Here is a 22,980-nt window from a genome sequence, read left to right as displayed (position 1 = left end):
TAATTGGACTTTTATCTTTAAAACAGAGAATGACTGAATTTATAAACAGTCCAAATATGGGAAACTTTTTTACCTCTATTTCAGCACTTCCGCACTCACACATGCTCACAGCTAGAGATACAACTCTGCGGTCAGACGCCTGCCTTTTTGTTTTTCTTGTTCCCACCACACCTTTATAAAACTTTCCATTGATGATACCAACGTGATCAATCACAAGGAGCCCTGCAGTGACAGACAATCTGCAGCAGTGTGAAATGCTTTTTGTTTGATTATCTGAGGAAGATTTCTCTTACTTAAAGTGTGACACTTTTTATTTTTAGTTTCTCACAGGTAGAAAATGTAAGAATCCAGCTTTCTGATGCAATAGATAAAAGACCACAATTTTTTTCTTGGCTGTAATATAGACGTTATCTTGGTGTTTAGAGGGGAAGTGGCAGCCATTATGGTCATACTCAGTGAGTGACACAAACACAGCAGACACCAACATGACATGATGTAATGGTGATTTTATATTTAATACATCTATTCTCTAAGGACTCTTGATGTTTAGACGCTTTATGGCTTAAAACATTCAAATTTACAGCAATGTCTGTGTTGTCTGGCCAAAGCCTTCCACTTTGAATGCTGCAACACCTGCGTTAGTGCCATCAAGTGTAGCTCAGCAGTCATTACCAAATGGCTGTCTGAAGCCATTAGTCACGTCTTTGTCCATGAAATAGGATGCTATCACGGTGCACTATTATACAGATCAAATCTCACAATGTTTTCCGCCTAAAAACAAGGTGGAGATGCTTGTCATGCTCGAGACTGGTGTACCAGAAGGGGAAAAGTCTATCAAAAAAAGACCCTTAATTGCAGAATTAGTAGTGATGGTCTTGCAAATGCAAATACAAGGGAATATAATTAATATGCCTCAAGATAAACGAGGGAACAGGGACGTTTTCCAAGAAAAACAATATGTGTCATTTCTCTTATATGATAGTGACATCTTAATCATTGCAAATTCATGACAAAGAGCAAGCCCACATCAGCCTGGACCATGGAAGTACAGTCAGAGCTGTCTCTTGTAGTGGCCTGTGATTTATGGCTCCACCATGCGGCAGAGGACTGCATGTAGGCCTCCTGTACAGACATTTAACAAAGAACAGATGACTTACTCTCCCCTTCTTCGACTGCATCGCTGTGTTTGCTGAATATTCTTGCACAAGAACAATTTTCAGTGTCTGTAGTAAATGTAGGCGTGTACAAAACTTGAAACGCAAATAGTTTGTCTTCTTCCTCTTTTTTCTTTTAGGCTAATTACTCACTCATTATGGAAAAAAATTATCATATGTACATTTTGTAAGTCATACAAAAGCCACACTTTCCAAGTACTCTTACATAAACATTCTTTCTTCCTGAGCCTCTTTTCTGCCACCCCTTTGAACAAAATTAAAATAAAAGGCGCAAATAAAAATGTCTGTGGCTCTTGACTGACAACGATTCTTAGATCTGGAGGGAAATAAAATATATGCATCATGCATAAAGCAAAAACTCCCCCAAACCCTTGTAAAGATTGCAGAAATAGGATTCCCGAGGAAAAAAAAAATCAGATATCAACATAAAACATGTGCAAAATTGTTTTATGCTTTTATGTGCTGTCCATTGTGAATGTTGGTGTCTTGTGTCATTCATGTTTTTTATGCTCTTGATGCAAGACAAATTCCCTTAGGGGCAATAAAAGTTTCATTCATTCATTCATTCATTCATTAAACCCTACAAGGACATAAGAATAATAAAAATGCCAACCATGCATGACCAGTAGGTCCTAGTGTAAGCTTTCTGTACATTAAGCAAAAAAAAAAAAAAGAACTAAAGAATGTGAGCCTGATTGGATTTAGAGACAAATTAGAGACAAATAAATGTGACAATAATTCAATTAGGTTATTTTTTTTAGAATTAGTTATTCAGAAAAAAGTATATATTACTGATTTAATGATAACCCTTCAAATTAATATACAGCCAGACAACAGCATGAGATAATAATACAATAGTGTGTGTGTGTGTTTCTGCTTTTGTTTTTCTCGCCAAAACACTTGGTAAATTCAGTTTTTAGAGGTGCAATGAAAAATACATTATTATTTTGTATTTTTATTATTATTATTATTATTATTATTATTATTATTATTATTATTATTATATCTGTGCCCAGGGGCCCATTGTCTCATAAGGGACCCTTGAATGGAGTCCTTGTTTCTCGCATACTTTGGGAAGCTTATAAGGTATATTACCTTTTGATGTTGTTCTCCAACAACATGCAAATCTACAATCTTTTTTTTTCAATAACATAAATGATAAGGACAATTGTAGGTGTGCCGGAAACAGTCAATAAAATAGTGAATAAAGGGAGCAGCAATTTATAGTTGAGTGATACAACATCTTATTGTATACGATCTTTGACAACAGTGCGACGAGGGGACGTCGCTTTGCCGATTTTAGCCGACTTTTGCCGAAGTGTGCCGCCGCCGGTGTCGGAGCTGCTCGTCTCTATAAACAGGCTTCTCCCAATGCAGTTTTCCACCCGCTCTTTGTCCGCCACCGGCTCACTGACGACGCGTTTCCTTTTTAAGATGATGTCGGACACAATTATACCTTCTTTAATCATTTCTCGTGATGTCGGCAGGCAGAAACATGGACTAAAAAGCTACGTTGAACCCGAGCGACGGTAGGAGAGGAGTGTAGCATCACCTCACCTCAAAGTGGCGGAGGGCTAGCTGTGCTCAGGACTAACAGGAGTCCGGTGTCCTTGCGTGTGTCAAAGACAGCACTGGTGTTTAAGGGAGGCTACAACACTTGTCCGGGACAGAAATGTCTTTTTTCGTAACAGACAAAGGAGACTGGCATCGAGGCGCAGAGGAGACACGGTGAATGCGGTGAAAGTAGTCCGTCTCCCCTCTCACCCCGCAATGTTTTGGATGTTTGGAAGAGACAACGGGCTGTAGGATTTTGGCTCACATTTGGCAACATTTTAAAAAGGTGAGTAACAGTATGAGTCTGGTTTTGAAGTCGTGCAGACGTTGTTACAGCAGCTGTGTGTGAGGACAGTGTTTGGGGCAGGTGCGAGTCTTGTAGGACCCGTTTGGCCCAGCTGCTTCCCCGCTTACATTTGTGATTTTATTCTCCTCACAGTGCCCACTGCTCTGTTTTATTGTGTCAGTACCTCCACAGAGGCCAGCCAGCCCCCGTGTGTTACATTCCCTACACGTCCTTTTCCCCCCTCGTGTAAAAGCTCTTATGTAACCCTGTGGGATTCCTTTTTTTTTGCAAGACTTCCTGGCCCTGTGTAAGGAAAACACGGCAACACAGGCTGCTGGAGGAGCACCATGTGCAGGGACAGAGAGGAGGCTGCTGAGGAAAGCACAGGCTGTTCACATTCCTGCCCTCAACTGGGAGCACACACAGAGCAGCCTGTAATACAGAGAGGGAAGGGCTCCCTCCTTTCCCAAAACACCCATCATTTCAGGGGTTTTTTTATACATCCATCTGTTTGGATTATAACCCACAACCTTTTTAAACTTTTACTTTTATTTATAACATTTTTCTGTGGCCCCATGTGCCCACAGAGGTTACTGACCTCTATTTTTCTGACAACAAATAGCCTCTTGACTGGAGTTTCTTCTCTGTGTTGTATTTACATTTTTGGGAGAGATAAATGACAAGTTAGAAAGAAAAACGAACACTTTAACATAAACAGTACTAGGGGTTGCCAGATTATGGGCTTGGCCAATTATCGGCCAATATTTGGCATTTTGTGATTATCTGTAACAGCATTTTATTTTAATGATAGCCAATATGATTAAATAATTAAAAAGTGGAGGGAAGGCAGTGTGCAATACATGCAAAGAAAGTATCAGCATAGGAGGAACCTTAACTCTTTAAAACCACAGGGAGCTGTTTTTATTCATTCATTTTTTGTTGAAATTTAACTGAACTTGCAGGGAACATGCTGTATATGATGTTGAAAGGTTCAGTTTTGATTGAACATTTGCTAAAGGCATTTAAAACTAAGTTGTGTGTTGGAGTTTGTAATATTCCAAATTCTACATTTTGACAAATATTTTCATTTTTATTGTAAATGCATATCAGTTCCAAATATCAGTTATGGGTCTCATTAAGCACTAATAATTGTTATTGGCTCTGAAAATCCAGAATCAGTTGACCCCTATTTCTCATACCCATTTTATCCTTTTATATGTTTCAAAAAGTGATTCCAGACCTGATAAAATTCCCCTTTGTTATCAATGAACCCAGCTATCATCCATTCAAAAGAAGCATTATCAGTCATCAGCGTCACCCTGTCATTCATTTCTGGTCAAGTATGACTCTTCTGGTGGCGAAGAACAATTCTGGCTGCAGTGATGAAGCCTCTAAGTGGCAAACCAAATTCTGGTTAGATATTCTTGGTGGTGAGTCTGACTCATCTCCCAATAGACAAATTTGGGGTCATTCTTGGAAGGATTTTTGAAGTCAGTCACCCAATTTTACAGTAAATCCCTTCCAGAAAGGAAAAACTATGGTGGGTGTCTTCACATGACAAAGCATAAAATAAGCTTTCTGTTAGGCCTATAACCAATACCTAGTGATTTATAAACAGTGAAAAGGAAAAGTACTACAACTAATAATACTTTTCATTAACTATTAATTGTTTGGTCTGTAAAATGTCATGAATTAGTGAAAAACGCCCAAGGTGATGTCATCAAATTTATCCATGCTTCAGTCCATTTCACTCATTTATTTAGCTCAAGACCACATCACATGTTATGGAGTACAAACATTACGCACACAAATAACAGAACAATGGCACACGGCATGGCTAAAGTACAACTCATGTTACTTAAAGGCACTCTCAAAAATTCACCTAGTTTACAGATGAGGTTTTGCTTGTCTGACTGAAATAACAAAGTTAACTTAGACATAGATGGGCCGTTTAAATAATACTTTGGCAAATACCTTTCTCTGTAGTTGTGCTGACATTCAGAAAACATATGGTCATCATTTCCCACATGATTGTCAGTGCAGAGATTCATTTCACTCTAACATAAGGCAAAGAAAATTAGCTAATCCACACGTTTGAGAGGCTAAACCTAGGACATTTTTGGTATTTTTGTTTGATTTAAATAGGGTGGGAATCACCAGAGGCCCCATGATATGCTAATATCACAATACCTATGTCAAGATACAATAATATTGCTATTTTAAACATGTGACAATATGCTGAGTATTGCAAAACATATACTAGGATTGATATCCTTTTTTAAATTGCAAATTATGTCTCCAAAGGAAAACTTTGTCAACATCTGTTTTATATACAAGTATTTAATCTGCTCATCTTACTGTAATAATTTTATTGCAGAAAAACATATGTAGTGGACAGTAAAAGCCATTACTTTGATTATTCTAGTTACCAACAATTTCATATGTATTTGTAATATTTATCATTGATAAACTTGGTGTGCTATATTGATACGATATTACCACACAAAAATTCTACGATCTGATACTATATCCATGCTGTATCCATTTTTCCCTCATCCCTCATTGTTAAATGATTAATAGATCTAAATAGGTACTGATTATTTTTCTGATCGGCTATCTAAATATTGACCAATCATTTCAGATCTCTTATCTATTTGGAATTGGATCACTTTTGTAGAGGATCTGTTTATAAGTGTGCAGGTATGATCTCATAATCCTGTTACCAAATTTACTCTCAGTGCATAGAAAGCATTGAAGTATGTAAATATATTCTGCCCCTGTATGGTTACACTGTTCTTCTGTTCATTCTCGTCCTTTAAATAGTGTCGTCCCTCTGTGAAATTACTCGGTGTGTCTCTCTCTGGAACTCGTAGACAAAATGCAGCGTTACTGTGAACTTTCACATTAGTGTAACTACGCAACACGTGGTCCAGCAGGAGATACCACACGGGTGGTACATGTGCTGAACACACACCTAGTGCACACAATGCCAGGACCCTGAAATAGGAGCAGCTCAATGGAATTCAGCTGTCAATTATTTATGTATTTACACCTGCTTTTCCGACTGTGACATGTCAGAACGTCTCTTGCTGTCTCTTTAACCCTTTGAAACCTGGATCGACAGGTTTTTATGCGCTGCATTAACACACCTTTCACAAGCATTTAATCTTCCGAAACGTGAGCAAATTGGTTTGTTTTCTTTCAAAAAAATGGGAAATCAGAAATTTAAAAAGAAGTGTCCTGCAAAATGCAAGAAATTTGTAAAAACTTGAAAAATAAGAAAGAGGGAGAGAGAATTATTCATTTTTTTAAACTAGGGGAATATATAAAGTTATAATAATCAATAATAATTATTATACATTTCATTTTATGTTACATAAAGCTATTATTATATTATTATTATTTAAATTTTTACCAAGTAATTTCTTTGTTTATTTTTGTTTTTTCCTTTAAAAAAACATCAAACAAAAAAGCTATTTTTTAGGCAATTTTCTTATAAGATTTTATTAATATCTTCCTCATTTTGGGGTCATTTCTTATTAAATTGCTCATTCCAAATTTTTTTCCCTAAGGTTTCAAAGAGTGAAAGATTTAGTCTGCTCCATGTCTGCATTATAAAAATAATGCTGTGCACTTCTTCTCTTCCACAGAGCTCTCCCACGTCTCTTCCCCTCTCCCCACCATCACGACAGCGTCCCCACATACCCACCTTTAACCCCAACTAATGATGACATCCCCAGACTCTCCCCCTCCGGTCTCCCCTTCCCCATGCCCTGCTCCCCCTCCATCCCTCCCTCCTCCCCGTTCCCTCCTCCCCAGCCCCTTCTTCTTCCTCCCTCCCCGCCTCCACCTTCACTTCCTCCCACAGGAGAGGTGATGGTGCTGGCTCTGGGCAGGAAGAAGCAGAGGGTGCTGATCGCCCTCTCCATCCTCCCCAACCTCTTCCTGGCCTTCCTTCTCTCTTCCGACCCCCTCATCACCCTCTCCCCGCCCCACCACTGCCACCTGCCGGGGCCCTTACCATCACCTGAGGTGCTGAACGCCTCCCTGCCCTGGGAGAAGGGGGAGAGGCCTTGGGACAGCGGAGGCTTGTCCCAGTGTAAGCAGTATGTCAACGGCAGCCAGTCTGCAGTGGTGGACTGCGAGGCCGGCTGGGACTACAACGTGACGGAGGGGCTGAGGAACAACATCGTTACTGAGGTAAAGCTCCGGTCTGAGAGCTGGCTAATTACAGTCCTGGCCTACTTCATTGTTTTGGCTTTCTGTGAGAAGGCTACTTTTTTTGTTTATGTATGGATTTAGCGCCTTAAAATGCTGAAACGTTTGTTTCTTTTTTTATCCTGTTTTTATCCACAGGAGGGTCTTGCTGAGCATGCAGCCTTCCTTTTTTTGCAATGCCACGCTAAACTTTAACACAGCTGCACACATTTGTACCTATGGGTCGGAGAAAAAGTGTGTGGGACAGGAGTTGTTGTGAAAACTCTTCCTTGTTGGTGCATTCAGGAAAGCTCACAATGTCAGAGATCGTGATACAATTTCCAACACAAACCTTCTGTTTGAAGCAGGTAACAAATGTACGTTTGAGGTAGTCACATGATGCTGAGGTTAATCCTAGGACAGTCTGATGCAGTGGCCCTTGTGCGATCACTGTGTAAAAAGAGCTTAAGTTAGGCCTTTATTTTAAAATTTCCACAGTACGTCTTTGTTGCCATTTCCGTTCCAGCTCACCTTCTCCCTAAACCTTCAAACAGTGCTAGCTTTTAAATATACATAGTTTTGTTTTCCAACTAATTGATTTAACGTGGGTAATATAAGTACCCGTTTTTGAAAAGGAAGAATGATATCTCTGGTTCTGCTGCATCAGTTTTCTACTCTCTCCAATCTGTCCACAGTGAGTCTTGCAGTACTCTTGTAAGTTTTTCATAAGTCTTCCATTCAGCCACGAAAGGAGGGCTGTGAAGCCAGGTTAGATAACGCTCAGTGACTCATTCAGGAATGTGTGTTTTATCGACGTCAGAGGTCACGGTTTCCTTAAATACGTCACTGAGAAGGAACAATCCCTTATTCACAACCACGTTAGCACAGACATAATATCTTAAATTCTCAATGATTGGCAGCAATTTGTCCTTAATGGGATAAAATGCCCTGCTCATCGGTACCTCAGTTGCAGTTTACAAAGCTGGGATTAAGGAATTTAAATAATTTACCTCTCTGCTGTGAGGATTTGAACATCTAGTCTACACCTTCGTATCTTTAATCGTTTAACTGTAACTCTCCTATCACCTTGATCACTGTGTTCAAACAGCAGACAGGCAGGTTGAAGGCAGCTACAATGGAAGATGGAATATTTTGTCAACATGATATTATTTTGCCTTTAAATTGCATTATGTCTCCTAAACGCATTGGCAGTATTGATAGGTTTGTGAAGTATCGCTGCGTCAACAATATGAGGTGGTTTCTTTTCCTCTCATGCTCATAACTACACAATCAATGCTCTTAGCGAATTACACAAAACAGTGTATTCAGGTTGCCAGTGGAGCTCGCGTTTCTCAATGAAATTATAGATTTTAGGTCTGTAGGAAAAAGCTGCTTCTGGCTCCGTCATGCTGTTCATATTCATGATACTGCAGGTATTTACCTGTGTGAGGGTATGAATGTACACTGCTTGTTTGACCAGTGGGGTAAAAAAACATGCATTTCCATTTTAGAGCTGAATTTTATAGAGAAAACATTGAATTATTCTTGTTAATATGTTAAACAGAGCCTAGCCAGATGCTCACAGTTTTCCAGTCGGGCTGGTCACTCTGTGGCTTGTGTGTCTGTTTTCATTTCTGGTGCCTACTGAATGTGGGAACCACACCCAGCCCTCCAGTCCATGGTATTAGGGCAGTTCGCTGGTAATCCACCCACATCACTGCAGCGAGGGGAGGATACATAAACGCTGCCAAGGGAAGCATTTAGCAGGGGCATGTGTGCAAAAGCGTTCTCATAGACATGCAGTAAATAGCATGCTCACCTCCACCTCTCATTTTACACACTGAGACATACAAGGAGACGGACATATTTTAAGTCTGGTTGAGCTCACAAAGTATTTTTTGCTGTCATGATGATCTGTTCCTGCAGCGCTGCCTCGCTTTGCTGAGCTGGCAGTCGGGTGAACAGGAAGCAGGAGGGCCTCTGATCAGCTTCGCCTCTGCCACTGATCAATAAATACTGTGTCACTTCACTACAGGCAAACTGCACTTAACATCTCTATGCTGTGGATCTACGAGCTAATGCACACACACTTCCTGTTATCACTGGGGTTGGGCAGTATGGTGATATTATACCATGAGATTACATTCATACGTACAAACATACATGTCATTCCTAACTTTTTCTTCAAGATGTACCCCCGCACCCCTGTCAGATTAACCCTTCATCAGTGTAGCCCATCAGGTTCCAAACAAGGCTGGGCGATATGAAGAAAATCAAATGTCATGACATATTTGACCAAATGGGCTTTCACACAATAGTCACACAATGAGATTTTCAATAACTAATCATCAGTAATGTGGATATGATGACTGAGTGGGTAAATGCAAATACTAGAACAGTCTGGTAAGTTTAGAAAATGACAACACAATTATGTAATTCAGCCTTTAAACCAGGAAAAGATGTCACTTACAATACAATATACATAATCTAAGACAATAAGGCTGCAACTAATGATTATTTTCATTTTTAATTCATCTGCTGATTATTCATGATTAATAGATTTGTTGTGTAAAATGTGTAAAAATGGCAATCAGTGTCTCTCAAACCCCAGGATGATGTCTTCAAATATCTTGTTTTGCTCACAACCCAAAAATATTCAGGTGACTGCCATTGAGAAGTATAGAAACCAGAAAATATTTACATATAAAAAGCTGGAATCTGAGAATTTTTTACTTAAAAAAAAAAACAAAAAAACTCCAACTGATCGATTATTTGACTATCATATTATTGGTGGTTAATTCCGTAGTTTGCAGCGAATCAAATAATTGTTGCAGTTCTAAAAACTATATCTACTCTAATATTAGGATATCAGTATAATAATGATAAATTGTTCGGCCCTAGTTCTGAATGCATCTATTCGAATTTATCATTAGCAGGACAGTATTGAGCTCTAATGACAGATTTTTTCATACAAATAATCACTCAATGCTTAAGTTAGTTTGGTCAGGGCTGCATTTTTAAGCTAGATGTTAAGCTATTACAACCATTTATCCATTACTTTCAGCTAACTATCAGCTGGATATTCATTACTTTTGGTTAGTTTACTATTTAAACAGTGTATTTATCATTTTTAGATATTTTTTAAACATTTACACATGACTTTAGGCCAACTCGCAGTTACAGCTGACACAAATTATGGATGTTTCTTTTTTCTTAACTGTTTATTTACTTTTTTTGACAATTTATTTGAGCGAAGCTACACCAAAATATTTACTTGTAAGCCACAGTAACTGCAAAATCACCCAGTTAGGCCACTGGGGGCAATATAGCAAATCAATAATCAGGATGGCTTTATGTAGGTATTCCATCTATTGTAATACTATGGATTTTTTCAGATAAAACATTGATTTTTCTAATAAAATGAATAATACCACATATACTGACATCACTATTTAAAATTATGTTCATCATAATGGGACTATTTGTTTCTTTCAAGCTGAAAAGTCATCCTTAAATTTCTCTGATCTCACTCTGATCTAAAACATCTTTTGGCCCGGGTCTTTCTGACAGCAAAGCTGAGTGGAAATTTACAACATCACATGAATAAGCAAAGTGTGAGCTGAGTTCGTCAGCAGCAGCAGCGAGGCGTTGTTTCAGTCAGAGATGTAAAAGGAAGGAATGGTTAAGTTTCAGTCCTTTCCCACAGGGACACAATGTACCTGACTAGTGCCCGAGCCTCATTCTCAAAACCAGTCTGGGGAGTTTACAAACTGGTTTGTTTGCATTTTACCCTCCGGTTGTTGTCCAAAGCATGCCTCTCATAAGACCATTATGGGTTGCTATGCTGCCCTTTACCCAACTGGTGTGCCTTGTTGTGGCTCTGCGCCTCAGCAACAGGACAGCTGATATTATGTGACAGGCTTTTATGTTTCTGTGCACGGGCTCCAATTATGTAAGGCTCTTTTTATCACCGGCCCTCTGCTCTCCCTCTCTAGATCATTAAAATCACTTTTGCTTTCAGCAGCCAGCAGACAGCGACGTTAGCAGAGCTCAGCTGTTAATGCAAATCAGTGGGTCCGCTTAATGTGATTAAAACTCTGATATGAGAGCAGATATCTGTTCTTTTTAACAGATGTGCCGACTTTCCATGTGGATACAATGTTATGTACAGTCACACAGTAAATACATGTGGCCACAATGTCACACTGCTGTTACTTCTGTTTACTACTATTCTTGCTTCTGCTGCCAATGCTACGGTTGTAAAATTAATCCACTATTATCACAACATACACAGTAATATTATGAGGATGCATCTGTCTGTGTTTGTATTGTGAGTCTAATAGATCCTGAAGGCTTTATACTGCGTCATTATCCCAGCCTCTGATCTCCTTTTGTAATCCAGGTGTTCACAACAGTAAAAGCACAACTGTTACTGCATCCAACAAGGACCAGACACAGATACTCTTGCACCATCTAGTAACTGAATGGTAATATTTTGTGAATAAATAAAACTTGGCTGCCTTTTAAATCCAAGCAAGTAATTAATTAATCAAGTAAGCAATTTAATTTGCCAAAGGCAAATTTCTCCATGAGTAAGTCAAACTAGCAATCAATGTGAATGCTCTGTGATGTTATAAATTTTTCCTCAGGGCTTTAAAAGATGCAGACAGGAAGCCAACACATATCAGGCCACATTTTTAATCTCTCTTTGTAGGCAAAGAGCTTCTATTTGTATTTTAGTCAACTTAAAAACTAGACACTCATGAAAGGAATATTAGGAAAACCTCATGTTAAAGAATAAGTCTCCACAGCCAGGTGTAAGTACATTGTGAGTTTTCAGCTTTCTTTTGCGCACACAGTTTTCCTTCATGAGTTTACTGACAATTAACCAGTTTACCAAATAGTCTGCTATTCAGTCAGGAATTAAGGGTTTAAATAGTATGATTTTTTTTTTTTTACTACAAAACACTTTTCACCTACAGTTTATTACAAACTCTCAAATATGTTGCTCAACCTGTTGCACATATTTTAATACCAATAGTGATTTTAGGTTGAAGTCACCAAATCTAATTACAATTGTGAATTAGTCTGGGACTTCTCGGTTCATTTGAGACCTCTCGGTTCGTTTTCAATTTTCAAGGGAAGGTTATCGACAGCCGTAAAAAAAAAACAAAACGCTTTTGAGCGCAAATAGATGGACCTACAACCAATCAGAGCAACAACACGTGAAAAATGCAACAAAAACAGACTGTAGCGTGCAATAATGAGCTGTGAAAGTGTAGCATCAGTGTGTCTGTGAACCACTGTTGATGTTTTTTTCTATCAACATATGAAAATAGTTCCACATCGCCTGCAGCCATCATAGCTGTTTTCTAAAGGATCCCAGCGTGTGCACAGCTGGATTGTATGTTGCTTGTCCATGACTTCCATCCTCCTGTTGCTCCATTTGTGTGGTTTTGTTTACTGATAACTCCCTGTTGTCTTACTTTTATGTTGTGCTAACCTGTGCAGGTAATAACTAACAGGTTTGTCTTTGTCCCTCTTGTGTCTGTGCTGTCCAGTGGGATCTGGTGTGTGGTCAGTACTGGCTGGTCCCAGTGGAGGAGGTGTGTTTCATCCTGGGAGTCCTGACTGGCTGTTTGGGCCTGGGCTATGCTGCTGACAGGTAATGCATGTTTCCTGCAGCCTGTCATCTGCAGAAAAGACAAAACACGCAACCCAAGAAGTTCTGTTAATAGGTTGCTTTGTCAATTTTGAAAGCTTGTTTGGGTTTTTCTTGTCATAGCATGCCACAAAGAATCTGTGTCACGCAGGACACGCACATGTTAATGTGTTCCAATACATCTGAGTCCAACATCTGCAGACATCTGTGCTGCTGAATCACTTGTTTTCTCTGTCTTCAGTCTCTTGTCCTTATGTTGCAGTTTCACTACCTCATAACCACCCATACAACACACAGAGACATGAACACGCAGGCACACAAAATACAAAGTTGAGTCAGGAAGGAAGATTTTGTACCAATCAGCCTAAATGTTAGTTCACAGTGACATAAAGTTGTGCAAGATAAACCAAAGGATATATTACAGTCACTAATGTTCTACATATAAGCAATGCATTGCATAAAAGTCAAATAGTGTAAGCCTTTTTTTTGCATGTGCAATCATTACTCTGCTAGATCTTAGGACCTCATGCTCGGCAGTCTGCATTAGGCACAACCCCTAAGCACCTCCGATAATTGGCATAATGGATCCAGCCTGTGTGTGCTCTGTTGTCGGATTGAAAATCACACAGGGGAAGCAGTAGTTTTGGGGGGAATTGTGAGGGAGATGATGCCAGTTTAATCAGCTAACAGCTTTCATTAATTTGCTGACCAATTGAGCATAGCATCTGTTTGTTAAGACTAGTGAATTAATGTTGCCTCCTAGGAAAGTGCAAAGACGAAAAGAGAACAGTGCTAACCTGCAGGTTGGAAACAAAAGTGCTGCGCATGCACGCAGCTGAAAATTGGCTAATCATCAAATTTAGTTGATCAGTTATGCTTCAGACTTGAGCTGCTTGGAGGATGCGTTTATATTTTCTATTTATATTTCTTTCTTTGTCAATGAATCATTTACTTATAAAGGTTTTTATTATACATTTACTATTATTTTTGTCAGAATTATTTGGAAATAACGTGAAACTGGGATTTTGGCAGCAGCAGTAATGGTTTGTAATGCTGTGAAAGTATAGAGTTCCCACCGTGCTTCTCTATTGTATCTTATCTGTTATATTCACAGTAGACCGTTGTCCTATTTTCTGGTCTCAACTCTCATGCTGTTAATATTTAAACATGTGAAGTAGTGTTTTTGCTCTTGCACTATCAGCACTCACATTATCATTCATGGCTGTTTTACATTTTAGTTTGATGTTTCTATCTTGATTTGGATTTAAATTTAATTTAATGATAAAGAAAAGACTCATTTGACCTTTGGAATGTTAGCTCAAGAAAATCCCAATTTTATTTAGCGATAAGTCAGTTCGTTTTTTTGGTGTAATTATGTGTCAGTCAGGTAATAATCATTATATGTCTCTGTTTCCCTGCAGGCTCGGCAGGTCAAAGACTTTGCTCACCTCTCTGACCCTCTCCGTGGTGTTTGGTGTGCTGGTGTGTGTCTCTCCGTACCCCTCTATCTTCATCGTCATGCGTTTCTGTTTGGCGGCGGCTAGTGCGGGAGTCTACCTCACTCTGTACATCACTCGTGAGTATTTCCACATGTAAAGAATATGCTGCAAACTGACGCTAAACACAAAGTACAGCTGAGGCTGATGTATCAAGAACAGTCAGAGTTGATGTTGTGTGTGACTGTCAGGTCTGGAGCTGTGTGAACCGTCTCTGAGGCTGGTGGTGACCATGCTGGCTGGGCTGATGACTGTAGCTGGAGAGCTCCTGCTGCTCGCCATCGCCTTGGGCTGCCAGTCGTGGAGGGGCTTGCTGGGAGCTGGCGCTGCACCGCTAACACTCTTTCTCAGTTACGGGTACGTGTGTGCATAATTGGTTTCACATCCACATGTCTTATTATTCGATTCTAAGCTACTAGTGTTGCTGTGTTTTTAATTTATGTTTAATTTTTACCTTTCCATTTTTAGGAATTCATCCGCATTGTCTTTTTTGAATTTATACATTAATCCCGTGTGTGTGCACATGTGTTTATTTCCATGTAAAACTGCAGGGATAAAAGAGTGAAGGAACCTGATAGTCTTTTGATAAAGTGTCTTGATGCCAGCTGACTTGCTGAAAGCCTTGTTGGATCGTATTGATTCCAATCCCCTCGTCACTGTGAGCCTTTTAGTTCATGTCAGAATGCATTAAGACCGCTTTGTTTAAGGTCCCCCGTCCCTCTAAGACCTCTGTTACAAGATAAGCCTCCATTGCAGTTTCAAAGCCAAATTAACAGAGATTAAAGTATGATTACTAGCAATGAATTGCAGGTTTGGAAGAAAAGCTGGATTAAGAAATAAAGAATTCTGCTCCCTTGTGACCCACATGAGTTATTTTCCATGCTGAAGGAGCAAATATGGGCTTCATAGTTTTGCTGCTGGGTAAAGGTCAACAAAGATCAAACAATGATCCGGACTTATGTTTTGTCTGCAGCATTCCTGGGGTGTTTCCAGAGTCTCCTCGCTGGCTGCTTCTGTCAGAGAGATCTGCGGACATGAACTCTTTTACTGAAAGAAGAAACTCCAACAGAGATGTGAGAGACGACGAGAGCTTCACAGGTGTGTGTGTAGACTTTACATTCTTATATTCCACCTCAAAATCAGAGCTGCACAGGTTTTTCTGCATCAGTATGAGGTTCAGTTTATGAATCCTGCATTATTTATGTGTTACTTATTGCAGTGCATTTCAAAACACAAGTACCTATCACACACACCCCTACAAGGAGCAGGTAATGATGCTCAATTATGATTCATGAGTTATTAAACACGCAAGGAATGATAATGAAGCATAATGACCTGCAGCTACAGAACAATCTGAGCTGTATATTCACTGGACTCTACAACACTTCACATGTAAACATGTTGACCAGAAAATAAGGAGTTGCTCCGGGATTGAGACATCTTTGTCACCCTCATAGGGATGCTTATTTAGAATTTTTTGATTAGCCATCGTTATCTGCAAATCGACAATAGGGGGCTGAACATGACTTTTTTTGTTACTTTTTATTATTTAAAATGGGTAAAATATTATTTCATTGTAGAGCTGATGTTGTGTATTACGACACTTAGTGTCTCCTTGCCCCTCTCCGCCCATCCGGCGTGCACACGGTGACTAGGCTTACTGTTAGCATCACACGGCTAGCTGGTTTAACAACAGGGTCGAGCTATTTCAGTGCTGGTTTGAGTTTGTAGGGCCCCTTTAACAGCTCAGTGTTTAATGTCAGCTACTACTGTTATATTAGCTTGTGCTAGATGTTGAATTACCTGCTCGGAAATAGGGGTCCTCCTCTTCCTCTGGGTCAGTAGCTTGTTGAGGGGTGCTGTTGTCATCTCTTTGGACAGGAGCGACATCATGGCATTGCCCTGGCAACAGCGTATGACTCCAGTCTTAGCAGCAGCAGACTCTGCTGTCTTATCATCTCCCCCCTGTTGTGTAATTATATTATATTTTTAACAGTTTAACATAGTATTAATTTGCCAAAATGTTTGTAGTTGGTTAAAGGTTAAATGGTTAATTATTAACATTCCTACACCCCAAGTTAAGTTTGGTCACATTCACATTTACTTCCTCATTTTTGGGGCCCCATATCTTTTTTTTTCTTTTTTTTGGCATTTTATGAAATTACATGCCATAGTGGTACAGGAGATTACAAAATTTGTATCAAAAAACAGGAAGTTAAAATACTACAGAAATTTAAAAATGGAAAAAAAGCAAAAAGAAAAGCAAGACAAAATAAAAATAATAATGATAATAGTACTAGCTTGTTGCACATATTTGAGCTCATCGGAAATAATTTAACTGGTTATAGAAAATTCATTCTGTAAGATATATTTTACTGATAACTGATACATCTAAGTCATAGGGTACATTTTACCAACATAGGATACTGTAACAGGTGCCATAAATACACACACACCAAGTACATTACTAAATGCATTAATACACAACATAATGGCGTCATATCTACCTAACTACATCAAAGTGTCATAACGTGCCACAAATCATTTATTAATTGTTTATAAACTGCAGATAAATGCTAAATTTGGAGGTTAACAGAAACGTTTACTGTAAAATCTATCTTTATTAATCGTAGTACAGCTGCCGTATTCTGAGTGGCGATTAAACTACCTCCATTTGACCTACAGGAGCTGCAACAACACTGAGTCAACTGTTGTGCTCCTGAACATGTCTCTTTTCAGATCAAATAAATGGATAGTGAGCTATTGATTAAAAGAGCAACCAGGTCATCACTCTCTGCGCTGTTGAGCTGTGAGTTAAAGAGCCTGTTTTGTCCTTTTTGCTGCAGAGCTGGACTCAGAGCCAGCCCCCTCTTCACGCCCCCACCTGTCCTTCCCTGAGCTCTTCCACAGCAGGAACATCTGGAAGAACATGTGTGTGCTCGGCTTCACCTCGTAAGTCATCCCACGCTGTTGGCATGAATTTAGCAGTGCTGCAGTTTCGAGTCAGCCCTTTCCGTTTGCAATTTATTTACAGGAACTGCTGCAGTCTCATATTTCATCCTCAAAGAGCGATTCTTCCACTCTGAACCACTTCTCTATTTAAAACCTTTGTTTTTCTGTCGCTCCCTCCCTCAGATTCATCTCTCACGGCATCAGTCACTGCTACAGCTCTTTCCGAGGTGATGTCAGAGGCACGGCCCCCAGCTTCTACTGGACGTACCTGCTGTTAGTGTGCACGGGGGGCGGTGCCTGGCTGTTGCTCTGGGCGACCGTAGACAGGTGCGGCCGCCGTGGCATCCTGCTCCTCTCCATGACGATGACGGGACTGGCCTCTTTGATCCTCCTGGGACTCATGGAGTGTAAGCAGGCTTTAGTTATGGGATTTTTTTTTTCCCCTCCAAGGTAATCTAGAGTCAGATCAAAAAAGCTATTAATAGTCTTGGCCAACAAGATGGACACATTCTCCCTTCATCTCCCCAGAAGTCACCCCCTGTTGTTGTAGAGAGCCATTATGAGAGGCTTTTATGAGGATTAAAGGCTCTGCTTTCTTGAATCCTGACTGAAATGGAAGTTATAGTTAGTTAATTGAAAATTTGCTCATTTTAGATCATCTATACACCACTGACTTCATGTTGGCTTTATGAATTAGATTAAAAGTGTTTTGGGTGCCTTTGTCTTTCCACAATATGGTGTAGAAACACATTCCAGGCTTCCCACGGATCCTTAAAAAGTCTTAAAAGGCATTGAATTCATTAATCTAAAAATAAAGGCTTAATTATTATTAAATTGACTTAAATTAATATTTCAAAAATCTTAAAAATCTTCAAGGAAGTTGGATTTTATAAATCTTATAAGTCTCAAAATAATTGGTAATATCTTTTTTTTGTTATGTAATTTAATAAATTCCTTTTCTGAAATCCGAGCTGTGACATCTCACATGCGGAGTGAGAAACACAAAATCGTCCTGAAAAAACAGGCCAGAAATGCCAGATATTTTCCACTTATGCTGGTTAACCAAATAAAAAACCTTGAACATATTGTATTATCATAAAGGTTTTTAAGTGTTCCTCTCTAAAGGGGTTGTTTTTCCAACATTTAACATAGATAATCTAACTTTTTCACTGGGCAAAAAGGTCATGTTTTATGTGACAGTGAACATTAGGGCAAAACAAAATTGTCCTAAATAATAGAAAATTGGTTTTAAACTTCACTGCAAGTGGCATTAAAAAGTCTGAAAAAGTCTTAAATGTGGCTTGCCTTAAACTGCAGGAACCCTGCATTCACTGTTGCCTCAGTCTCAGTCTCCCCCTTGTGTCTGCAAATGAGTATAACAGTCAGTTTATGTAGGACACTGCAGTGGCAGCAAAGTCAAAGCTGTGTCAGGTGCTGTGCTTTAATCATGCATCAAAGGCTGAGGGGGCAGTAGCTCCGAGGGGTGATGTTGTTTCCAGTGACTCTTAGAGGCTCCTCACTGTTCACCGTGTCTGCTGTTAATGACAGAAGCCTCAGGGAAAAGATTAGAGTTCTACATTGGAAATAATTTCAAATCAACAGGGCATCATGATATATCACCACAAAATGAAAAACAGAAATGCTGCACTTTGTTAAAGTCGTCCAAAGTAACTGATGCTCAACCCTCCTCCTCCCCTTCAGATCTCAGTGAGACGGCCATCACAGTTTTCTCAGTGCTGGGTCTCTTCTCCTCCCAGGCCACCGCCTCCCTCTGCATCCTCTTCACTGCAGAGATCATGCCCACCATCATCAGGTAACACCAACACAGCAACGCTGAATTCAGAGTTAAAGCCGTCTTTCTTTATTTAGTTTTGGTGCTAATATATGACACGGTAGATTGTGATTGGTACTTGTTTCTGTCAGAAAGCGTGAGCTCAGCTCATTCGTGCTGCCAAATGACTCAGGACATGAAAGATGCAGTAAATCAGGAGGGACATTTCCATTGATATCCATTAGTAATGAAGAGAAGCGAGAAGAGAAGATTAACTGGGATCGCTCTTAAAATTACATGACAGCGAAGCTTATCTTCTTTTGGAAATGGAGGAATAAAATGCCTCAAGTTGAGAATTTCAGGTAATTAACATTATTTTGTAAGACCTGATATTTCTCAAATAAATGTTATTAATTAGTACTAAAAGCAGTAGTTTAGAAGTAGTTAAGGGCATTTTTGGAAATATGCATATTTTGCTTTGGTTTGGTGAGGAAAGCGATGCTAGCATCATGTCTGTACGCTAAATATGAAGCTACAACCAGGAGATAAAATAAATAATAATAATAATACATAAATAAAAGGATAACAGAACAAATGATAATAGATAAAAATGTTAAAAACAATAAAATAATATACCATCTAGTAAAACAGTAAAACAGACCAAAATGTATAAATCAATAGTCTATAGTCATGTAGAACCTTTAAGCTATTTTACTTGTAATAAAAAAAGCACTCATAGAGAAATTAAATTTGTATTTGAGAATGAGGGATCTGAGTCTGAGAAATCTAAACCCATATGTGTGTTAAATTGATGTATATGTGGACATGTCAAATCTGAATGTGTGTGTGTCTGCAGGGGCAGTGGTGTGGGCGCAGTGCTGGCCCTGGGCTGCGTGGGCCGCCTCAGCTCCCCGCTCATGGACCTGAGGAACCACTACGGTTACTTCCTGCACCACGTGGTCTACTCCTCTCTGGCCCTGCTGGCCGTGCTGTCAATCCTGCTGCTGCCCGAGAGCAAGAGGAAGCCGCTGCCCCAGACGCTGGCCGACGGGGAGCAGTACAGGCGCCCCCCGCTGGGCAGGAGGAGGCGGGACAATGTGCCGTTGCTAGCCACGCCCAACCCAGAGACCTAAAAGTCCCCTGAGAGAGTCGGATGGACTGTGCTCAAATCACTTTGCAGCCAGAACATTTACATCCATCATGTTCATGCAGGGAGGAGAGAGACGCAGCAATATGGAGACAAGGGCTGCACGGATGATTGTGGACAGAAAATGATGGACGGTGAAAAACGTGGCCAGACACTCGAAGCTTCATAACATATCATCCTCTAGTCATTCCAAACGCAGGCGGTTGGGTCGAGCTATCATTTTTCTCCACCATCCTCTACTTCCTGCCATTCAGTTGTGTGTAGATGTGGCACACAACGCTCACAGACACGCCTTCATCTCCATCTCCTCCTGACCAGACGGCAGGCGATCCCCCGCCATGTAACACACCAGCATACACTGCTGCACGCCGTCCGCCCGTGCGTCTGTCGTAGAGATGTTAGCTGCTTAGTACTGACACTCCAGACGAGACGTGGCTCAGAGAGTAGTTGCAAATTATTCCTAGCATTTGTCTAACCTGCATAGAGCAGTTTTTTGTCGTGTTTGCTGTGTACGACAACACTAGAAGTGCTCCAAGGTGTGCAAAAAGTCAGCTTTGAATACCTTTCTGTGACACTCGTGATGAAACTCCCACTCCAAACAGGGAAGGACCACAGCGCTCGATCACACGTGAGACTCAATGGAGTGTGGGTGCCTTGTAAATACACTAGACTTAGTTTCTTTAACTTTTTTTGGGGCATCTGAGTTTTGCTAAAGCAGACCCTGTGGCTGGAAACTGTACGGTACAGTTACGCTATGCAGTGGAGAAGCGGTGCAGAGCACTTTGAATCATTCTTTTTAAAGATGATGGTTAACTTGACCAAAATCCTCAAATTTAACGGAGAGTTTTATGAGCCTAAATTATAAACAACAGAATCAGAGGATAAAACAAAACATAAAAAAAGGCCTTCAAACAGAAATGTGTTCAAACTGTTTAAATCCAGTGACTGAATCTGGCCTGGAGCCAGCACTATTTATGTCTTATTTATGTCGTTATTAAGCATAATCAGTTAATTATCCAGAGGCCTAGAATTTTTTAAGCTAAATTGAGGTGACTCTGGAATAACAGTGAAGCTGTAAACTGTCACAACATTCCTATCTGCATGTTTGGAAGCACTGAAGGGCTTGTTTTTTCTGTATTTCCTCAGAAGCTTATAGTTACTCAATACCTCTCTAGATGACCAGTCTCAGCTGTAAGAGAATAGACGGGTACGAACAAACTACAGTAGAATTTTAAACAGTGACTTGTATAACCAGGCACATATATTTTTTGTCTACACTTACATGTGAAAGTTTTGAAAGAGGTCATCTTGTACTTTGCCTGAATGTTTATCGATGCTGGAGAAAAGGGCCCGGTGATTATGCTCCATGAGGTTGGAACGGGAGCTGAAGAGGGCCCCAGAGCTCCAAATTAACCCCCGACTTCCTCAACCACGCACCGAGGATGTTTTTCTCTTCATTGCTTCTTTATTTTGAGCATACTGGCTGATGCCGTGTTGCATATGGTTAAATCATGATGGAGAATTAGCAAAGCATGTTGTTTTCAGTGTAAAAAAAAAAATCCCAGTGTATTTTTGTGTGCTTGGGGAATCACTCAAGTTTTCGTGGGTGCGTAATATTAAGAGGAAGTGGGAGGTGTTTAATTTGGACTCTGACGTCGAGGATTCACTAAAGAATTTACGGACTCTCGCTTTTGTTGACAGGTTTTCCTCCGTCAGCCTTTGGAAGGTTTTTTCCTCTGTATGTTGCACTCAACAAGTCCTAACACTTGTACACTGATAATTATTATCACTATGATTAACTTGACTCGAGTAGTATTATGTCTGACAACACTGATGATCTGTTCAAATATGAGTGTGATGCAGTTAACTCTATAGCCTGATTTACTGTCAAATAAAACTGGTTAAATAAACAGGACATGAGCATTTTTTGAAGGAGTTGTAACAGTATGAATCATTAACTGCTGATGACATGCGTGTTTCAGTGTAAATGTTAATAAAAAAAAAAACAGTTAACATTTCTTCCACCAGACATACAATGTATCGGAGTAATACACCCGCAAATTAAACAAAATCAAAATTATTTTAGAATTAAAAACCTGTTACTTTGACTCAACTACAGTTGAAATACAAACATTGTACTTGTGACTCCACGACTTTTCTATAAAGGCTCTCTACATTTTCTCGGAAGTCAGCAGTTGATTTTTTTTTTTTTTTCTTTTCTAAAATGACAAAAAATCCATAAGGATTGTTTGCATTGGAAACAGAAGCTCACTTTTGGACAAAAATTGGGTGGGTGTCATTGTCTGTAATATAATTGTGGTTGTGAAATCATACAATTTTTACTAGGATTTTTCTATCCAGCCAAGTTGCTGTTGAACAGTTATAAAGCTATAAGTGTATAATTAGGATGGTAAGGTAGGTTGTATATTTATCTGTTCATTTTATTATTTTATTTATTATTTTTTGAAGAAGCTGCATCTACAATTCCACTGTGAGACAAGGTATGGGCCAGAGGACAAGATATTTGTTTTGAGTTAGTTGCAACAGAGAGACAAACAAGAACTGCATTTAAAGACTCTGCAGCATATTCAACAAGCTTGTCATTCTTCAAGTTCTCCAAGAAAGTCAGTGCATGTATTTGGTTGCTTTAGAGTCCTTAGGATCTATCAGTGTATTGAGACAATATACAAAAAGGCATTGAGATTTTTTTTAAGTACTTTGAACACATAAGTATTTTCAA

The 22,980-nt window shown here is 39.6% G+C and overlaps 1 protein-coding gene across 1 annotated transcript; it reads left to right on the top strand.

Annotated features, from left to right (window-relative positions):
• The first annotated feature begins 2,490 nt into the window (after nucleotides 1–2,490).
• Nucleotides 2,491–22,150, top strand: slc22a17 (solute carrier family 22 member 17). Its single transcript, XM_042510811.2, is given in 12 exon segments — nucleotides 2,491–3,015; nucleotides 6,666–6,813; nucleotides 6,815–6,863; nucleotides 6,865–7,215; nucleotides 12,774–12,877; nucleotides 14,296–14,450; nucleotides 14,562–14,727; nucleotides 15,344–15,468; nucleotides 17,217–17,322; nucleotides 17,506–17,729; nucleotides 19,024–19,135; nucleotides 19,950–22,150. Coding segments are annotated over 11 exon segments (1,743 nt in total). The 5' UTR covers nucleotides 2,491–3,015; nucleotides 6,666–6,739; the 3' UTR covers nucleotides 20,227–22,150.
• Nucleotides 22,151–22,980: the final 830 nt, after the last annotated feature.

The sequence above is a fragment of the Plectropomus leopardus genome, chromosome 21 (assembly GCF_026936395.1).
Source record: "Plectropomus leopardus strain MGB_pleo_1.0 chromosome 21, ASM2693639v1, whole genome shotgun sequence".
In the NCBI taxonomy this organism is placed as follows: domain Eukaryota; kingdom Metazoa; phylum Chordata; class Actinopteri; order Perciformes; family Serranidae; genus Plectropomus; species Plectropomus leopardus.
The sequence above is the reverse complement of the archived record's forward strand: the minus strand, read 5'-3'. Positions and strand labels throughout refer to the sequence as shown.